The 8153-nt window shown below is 43.4% G+C and overlaps 1 protein-coding gene across 1 annotated transcript; it reads left to right on the top strand.

Annotated features, from left to right (window-relative positions):
* The first annotated feature begins 4742 nt into the window (after positions 1-4742).
* LOC140847493 (uncharacterized) lies at positions 4743-7103 on the top strand. Its single transcript, XM_073227978.1, has 3 exons — positions 4743-5774; positions 6497-6550; positions 6966-7103. Exons 1-2 carry the CDS (start codon positions 4932-4934, stop codon positions 6503-6505), a joined length of 852 nt encoding a protein of 283 aa, XP_073084079.1. The 5' UTR covers positions 4743-4931; the 3' UTR covers positions 6506-6550; positions 6966-7103.
* Positions 7104-8153: the final 1050 nt, after the last annotated feature.

Genomic DNA, 8153 nt, shown 5'->3' with positions numbered 1-8153 from the left:
TGATAAATGGGAAAGAAGCACGTGTGTAGACCTCTGCAAATGGGAACACGATGCAAAGGTATTTGTGTCCTATTTGAATGCTCACCAAAGAGCAACATTAGCAGAGAAAAAGTTTAACAATCAGGCGAATAAGATTATTAATTCTGTGGATGCCAGTTTGCATTTTTCCCCAAACACCCCTATTTTAGCTGAATGGGTTCTTGAAGAAAGTGGCCATGCCAGCTGGGATGGAGGTCATCCATCGGCTCAGAAATACAGACCACCAACCACTTAACATGGCTAATGTGGATACGGCTACATCAGATATCAACACAATATGGCCCCAATTCTCAGGGGGACTAGCAAACTACCTGGATTTCACTTGATTGTGTTGGGTCACTTCTGTCATAGAATGGGCATTGTTGTGTTCTGACAGGAATAGACACTGATTTTGAATATAGGTTCAGCTTTGTATTCCTTGCCTGAAATGCTTCTGCTAAAACTACTATCTAAAGAATTATGAACCACCATATTCATCACCATAGTATTCTACATAGCATCCCTTCTGACCAAAAAACTAATTTCACACCAAAAAAAATATGGCAATGGGCTAATACTCATGAAATTCACTGGACTGACCATGTTTCCCACCACCCTGAAGCAGCTGGCCTAACAGAGAGTGGAATGGCCTTGTGATGACTCAGTTCCAGAGCCAGCTAGATGACAACTTCTGAAAGGGCAGACAATGTCCTCCATGATGTGGTATATGGTCTAAATCAGCATCCAAAATATGGTGCTGCTTCTCCCATAGCCTGGATTCACAGGTTGGGAAATCAAGGAGTGAAAAAGTGTATGGACCCTCTCATTAGTCCCCTACTAATCCACTAGTACAATTCTTGCTTCCCGTCCCTATGAACTAGGCTCTCCTTGTCCAAATATCTTACTTCAAAATGGATGGACGCTCCCATCATGGGATGCAACAATGATTCCACTGAACTTGTAGTTGAGATTGCCACCATCAGTTACTTGTGATACTGAAGCAACAGGGAAAGAAGGGGGTTACAGTCATGGTTGGGATGAAAGATACTGACTAAGAGGGAATTTCACTATTACACAAAATGAGGGTTTGTAGTGTGAGAGTTTTCCAGGGATGTCTCTTAGTACTCCCATGTCCTGTGCCTAAAGTCGATGGAAATTTCAGCAATCCACACAAACAGGACCGCTAATGGCCCATTATGGCTAATGGCTCCAGGAATGAAGAACTGGCTCATTCCACCAGGCAAGGAATCTTGACCAGCTAAGGGGCTTGCTGAGGGCAATGGGAATATGGAATGGGTAGTGGAAGAAGACAGTTGAAGACACCAGTTATACCACCAGACCAATTGTAAAAGCTAGGACTGTAATAATCATGAGACTTTCTTCCCTATTTTGGTAGAAAAATATGTCTGTGTTTGTATTTACCGTTTTTCTTGTACCTTCCTTTTCCTCTCTTCTTTCCTATTTACATCAGATGTGCTAATTGTGGTTAATTTTGATTTCCACGTACAAGTTACAAGATACCAAAGGGGACTGAGAGGAAGAATGAACATCACTCAAGACAGATAAATGGACTTTGTATCTTCTTTCATGAAGAGGGCTAGCATTTTTTCAGTTTTACATGAGATAGTTGCATCATGATAGATGGAAGCATGACTTTGCTCTTTTTCTTCAGGTAGAAGTGTGTATGGGTGCCAAGTTGACAAGGGCTAGACTCTGAAAGCTCTGTAATGTGTCAAGTCTAGCCAAGGCAAATCATGTTTCCCAGAATTCTTTCCTTTGCATTTTTCCAGTTAGGGTTGGCCACCATAAAATGTTACCTAAGATTTGGAAAGCAGAAATGAAACAGTGACCATGATTGACTCTTGGAAGGATGATGAAGAAGGTCCAGAGCCCTGCTGTGGATCACTCACTTTTTTTGTGCATGTGGTACTTCCTCTCCTTGGCAATAGCTGTAGCCAGGCTCACAGCACCAATTGCTGGGGTCATAGTCCTCCAGCTTCTCTATTTCTGGGCCAGGTTTAAGAGGGACTTTGTGACAAGGGTTCCACTTCTCCTGCAGGTCATTCATGGTTTGAAACTAGACAAAGTCTTACATGGGTTCCAATGAGAGAAAGGAAAGATACATGTTTCATCTTGTTTGCATGTTTCAGTTCCCCCTGCATTTCCCTAATTCATATTCTTTCCTCCTTCCTGACCACATGTCCTGTGAGTTGAGATCAGCACCAGATTCCCAAAAAACAGCTGAACCAAGCTTGTTTCACCAGTTGTTACCACAGAAGTACAAGGTGAAATCTGTACTAAAATTCCCTTCTTGCAGAGAGAGAGTCACAGATGCTCTGAGAGGACAAGGCCATTTGAAGGGGCAAAATGAAAACTATCCCAGCCACCGGGGAGGTCTGCTGCCTGTCTTTTGAAATCTGCCTTATATACCCTCCTCCACCTTTCCAGAGAAAAGCCCACCCTCTCTGACTTCTCCTGATTCTTTCAGCTATAGTTGGTAATCAATTATTGCATGGAAAAATACTTTAGTTGTATATCCACCTCACATTCAGCCTTTTCTCCCAGCTATATTTTAAGACTCTGTTTTCCTGGGAATGTGGCATCTTTTCCTCAGACCCAGCAATGTTCTTTTGTTCATGTTTCCATGTTTGTTGAGGTATAACTGATAAACAAAATTGTATGTATATAAGGTGTACATTGTACATTGTGAAATGATCACCATAATCAAGTTAATTAACATATCCATCACTTCACATAGATGCTATCTTATGCTATCTTTGTTTTGTGGTAAGAACACTTAAGATTTGCTCTTTTAACAAATTTCAAGTATACAAGTCAGTATTAATAACCATTACCATTCTGTACAGTAAATTCCCAGAAGTTACTCATCCTAAAACTGAACATTTATATCCTTCGAGCAACATTTCCCCATTCTACCACCCCTCAGCCCCTGGAAAAACCACCATTTTACTGTTTATAAGAGTTAGACTTCTTTATATTTCACATGTTAGTGAAAACATACAGCATTTTTTTTCCCTTCCTGGCTTATTTCATTTAGTGTAATAATGCCCTCTGGGTTTGTCCATGTTATCACAATGGCAGGATTTTCTTCTTTTTTATAGCTGAATAGTATTTCATTTTATATATATATATATATATATATATATATATGTACATACCACATTTTCTTTATCCATTCTCCTGTCAACAAACACCTAGGTTGTTTTCATATCCTTACTATTGTCAATAATACTGCAATGAACATGGAAGTCTAAATATCTCTTTGAGATACTGATTTCCCCAAGCTACTTAAAATTAAAGCCAACTCATCATTTTTAACAGTATCAGCCAGAGAATTTGTGATTAAACCTCATGTATCTGGGAAAAAAGGGATTCCTCCAAAATCAAATTAAAGCGTTAATTCTATTCTGAAGGCCCAAGAGACTAATCAAAAGCTTTTCTCATACAATTCAAGAATGGGACAAAGATATTATTGATATAATTTATACATGTATAACATATGAAACTGAAAAATTCTTTCATCCCTATTGCCTTATTTGATTCTCAGAACAACCTTATGAGGTAGCTTGGGTACCATTTCCCTAACTTGACAGGTGATAAAACAGAAAACTAAAAATGATATGGAATACACCAGTGTCACATCAGGGAGCAACTGATGAAACCAAATGTAGACCCCAGATTGGGAGTATGACTCATTTTTGTTCTAGATATGAGGGAATTGGTTTAGAACTTTTCTACATTTCATTCTAGATTGAAGCCAATGATTTAAGACATCATGTTCTGTTCTTTTGTGGGACCAGAGCAAAATTAAAAACATTGAAATTTGGTTGGAGTGATGAAAGGGATGTATCAGTAATTGTTTTCTGAAATGTGATATTTATTAAATCATTTGTTATGCTTTGTTTTTTACAAAAAGCATTTTCAGAGTTAAAAAGTATCCTTTTCAGAAGAATGAAATTGTTTTATTTCTCTATAATTTTAAGAATTATTTATGCTTGAGGTCTTGTCTTAGGAGGGCTGAATTCACAGGAAGTCTTAGACTAGTTACTGACAAACAATACCAGGAAGCCTGCTCTTTTCAATGTCTGTCATGGTTACCTTTAAAGAAATACCGTCTTCCTTTATTCATTCTTTGGAGGCTCAACATCAATTTGGCAATGTTCATCTAACTCCTGGTTTTAGCACTGCTTCAAACCTCTATTCTTATTGGATCAATTCCAACTTTGTATGCTTCATTTCAAAGTTTTAATAATGGCAAAAACTCCAAATTCTGTATCTCCCTCTTATGGGAGGTTTTTACCATTGCTGATATTTGATCAATACAAGTTAAAAACAAAACTGGTCTCTACTGGCATAAGCTGTCCCCAGGTGAAAATTGCAGAGCAAATCATAGTTTGCACAATCCAAGACTTCGCCACACAGGTAGCTTCGCTGACAATGGTAAGTTAAGACAGGACTCAGAACTGCAAAGCTCTGAGGGAAGCTGGACATCTTGATCACTCATGGACCATGGGCAAGTCAATCATCGCCTCTCAGCAAATGAGCTTAGAGCTCGTGATGACGGCAGCGGCCCTTTGTTGACATTTCCAAGCTCCACCTCCTGTCGCAGGCCTGCCTTAACCTTTCCCACCTCGTTCCACCCCCTCAGACGCAGGCTCCCTCCCGTCTCCCCTGACCCTCCCCCATCACCCGTCCCTCCACTTCCTGTCTCAGACTCTAGTTCACAGACTGTGGTCCCGTCTGCGGCCATCCTCTCTGCCACGCCCTGCACCTCCCAGCAGGCCCCGCTCCCAACAACGCCCCCTCAGCGGAAGTCACCTCCTCAGCCGCCATCTTGAACAAGATTGTCACATCAGCCTGACAAGTGCTCTGCTTGAGGCACTGACTGGTACATGCCTCCTTCCATGTCTGCCCCAGAGAAGCGAGCCCCGGCCCCAGGTGGGAAAGGCAGAGAAGGCGGTGGGAAAGGCAGCGACCCCACACCCCTCGGGGTCCGGCTGTCACCTTCCAAAGGGATGGAAGAATTTGAGGGGCCCACGGCCCTCGTGGCTCCCCAGGAGCTCTCCCGAGCCCTTGCAAAGGCAGAAGATGAGCAGAACCCAGCAGAGAACCGGCCTGCAGAGCTGGTAGAACAGGAAGAGTGGTGGGAGGTTGAGGTCGACCACGATGAAGGTGACGATGACGAAGATGATGACGAATTCCTGGATGAGTCTGGGGACGAGACAGAGGATGAGTCCGAGTCTGAAGAGGACGACTATAATGAGGATGAAGAGAGAGAAGAGTCGCAAGAGAACAGCCGAGAGGGTGCAGAAGTCCACGAAGGCATCCAAGTCCAAGAGACCCCCGAAGTCATCCCAGACACCCGTGAGTGCCCCATGGTACAGTTTCGGACCCTGTTCCAGAATGTGGTCTGTGCCTTTCTACGCTATATCCATTATAACGGTCATGTCCAGGGCCAGCCCCACTCAAGCCCTGTGGTGGTCAGGCACGGCTCCCAGGAGCCCGAGGACCCTGGAGAGGGACCGGTGCCTTGGGAGAGGGAGGAGCCAGGAGAGGGACCAGCAGCGCCCCAGAAGCAGGAGGAGCCCGGAAAGGGAGCACGTGAATGTAAGTGTGGAAAGGAGGGTGAAGAGATCCAAGAAGCCAGAGGTGAGGAGGAGCACCATGATGAAGGACCAGAGGAAGGACGCAAAAAGGATTTGGACCCAGCAGAGGGGCAGACCCGGGGAACCCAGGTATCTCTGTGTAGCTTTGGGTATCACCCAACCATTCCTGACATAACGCCTGTCATGGTTGTTACATATTTAAATATTTCTACACAAAATAAATAACAACTTTTTGCAAACTGGTTAAAATCTAGTTAGGAAATAGCTTAATGTTGCTAATTCCTGTATTCTAGGTGATCTACACAATGCACCATGTTCTGAATGTACTTCATTCACAGCTACAGGTCCTGTGATCTCCAGCCATAAGACTTGTACAGGGGGGAAATTTTTATTTTATTTTTATTTTTTATTTTTTATTTTTATTTTATTTTGGTATCATTAATCTACAATTACATGAAGAACATTATGTTTACTAGGCTCCCCCCTTCACCAAGTCCCCCCCACATACCCCTTCACAGTCACTGTCCATCTGTGTAGTAAGATGCTGTAAAATCACTGCTTGTCTTCTCTGTGTTGCACCGTACAGGGGGGAAATTTATCAGGCCTGGTAGCCAGGACCACTCTTGGTCAGGGTCACAGTTACCACAACAGGCGGCTAAAGTGACTGGAAGGTACACTAGCTGGGCCTTCATTATTTAGCTACAGAAATATGGTCTCTTGCACCAATTGGGAGAAAAGGCCTGGGAGAATGTGACCCCTTACAAAGACGTAGTCAGTTTAAAATTGGGAGTGGGCACTCATTCAGTGATGGTAACTCTTTGTTCAATTGCAACTTTCTTGTATTTCCCCAGGACAGTTAGAAGAAAAGGAAATGAGTTATGGCAGGATCGTTAATCACAAAACTGGTAATTGGGTCAACTTACATCCTCCCTATCCTTTCCTTGCTTGCTTTCTTTGCTTTTTTTCTGTCTTTCTCCTAACCATTTAACAGACATGGAAACTGAGGGGCTGGGAGGTTAGGAGTGTGATTGATGGGTAGAGCACGGGCTTTTGAGGTGGAAGCACTCATTAGATAAGTCCCTCGAGAAAACTAGGATGGCAAAGGATGCGTTTTTGGTGTTTGGCAAGTGGGAGAGGAGTTGGTTCTGGTGAGATGATGGAAGCCATATCTAAAGGTCTGTGTTGCAGGAGGAAAATGTGTTGAGACCTCGTGTTGGTAAAACAGGCATCCACAGGAGTGACTGTTTACTTAGATGTAGAAAGTCACTGTTGCACAGTATTCGTGTACAATTGTTAATTGTCTCTTCTTTCATCCTACAGTTGTTAAAAAAAAAAAAAGGATCGAGGAAGAAGCAACGAATTTGTCCCTTGTGTATTTGAGATTGTTCTGCTTTTTGGCAGCCATGGCCCTGCTGCAGATTTCATCACACAAACAGTGATAATCCACTGAAACCTGACTTTCTGTTATGTTTGTTAGATATATTTGACAACATTTGTCCAAGTTAAAAATAAAGTTTGCTTGAAGTGAATATGCTGCTGCAGTCATTTTAGATATAACACTGATGCAAACCTGTCTCTATATCTTTTCTTCTCAATTTGGCTCACCTTGCTGCCTTTGAAAAGGATGGTTCTTGAGACTGTTTCAGGTGAACTGAACAGGACAGTAAAAGCGGCACTGGGGATGAGACTGGAATTCTCAGAGGCCGGAGACACAGAGAAGCCCTCCTTGGGGGGCCAACCATTGCATGGTGGCAGTGGAAATGAATGGGTGAGGGGAGAAGCTAGTTCCAGAAGGTTAGAAACATTAAGACGCCATGTATGTGAAAATTAAGAAGGTGCCGAACAGTCACATACCAGTTAACGGGTATTTTGGGAGGAATGCATGCTTGTGTAGCCTGCGTAAGGGATAAATACCTTATTAAGGATAGCAGTCGCATCTTGTGGAGAGGGAGAGAGAAGAATTCAATGGGGAAGGGTGACTCTTAGTGTCCCCGGGCTGCTGTAACAAATTACCACTGAGTAGGTGGCTTAGAAGTGGATAAAATATATTCTCTCGTAGCTGTGGAAGCCTGAGTTCTCCAAGGGCAAACATCACAGATTCTACCCACTCAATGCAGTGCTCTCTCTCAAAGTGTGAGGTCACTAGGGAATCCTGGAGCCAGGAGCACTGCTCCTTGAGGACACTGTCCCTCCAGCAGATTGCAGGGCGAAGGGGTATGCTAGATTCTCTTAAGAGCTGCCTCCCCTCCGCTGGGGATGTCCGAGTGGTGCTGCTTGGGCTCTGCACCATTGATCACAAGCCTTGCCCTAGTCAAGTACTAGGGCTCCCTGACCTCACTCCCAGGCTGGGTCTAGATACATGGGAACTGACAGCAGTGAAATGGTTTCACTTGCCATCGTGACTGCACTGGACCGAGACATCCAGTCCAGAGCACTGTTTGGTGCTAGACCACACTCTCGGCCAGTGGGTGTAATGACCCCGAGATGTCAGACTGTCTACTCACTAGT

Source organism: Manis javanica, chromosome X, assembly GCF_040802235.1.
Source record: "Manis javanica isolate MJ-LG chromosome X, MJ_LKY, whole genome shotgun sequence".
Taxonomy (NCBI): Eukaryota; Metazoa; Chordata; class Mammalia; order Pholidota; family Manidae; genus Manis; species Manis javanica.
Note: the sequence above shows the minus strand (reverse complement) of the source record. Positions and strands in the feature narration are given on the sequence as shown.

Excerpts from the sequence above, each read along its gene's own strand:
- LOC140847493 (XM_073227978.1), top strand. The coding sequence starts at position 4,932 with ATGCCTCCTTCCATGTCTGCCCCAGAGAAGCGAGCCCCGGCCCCAGGT.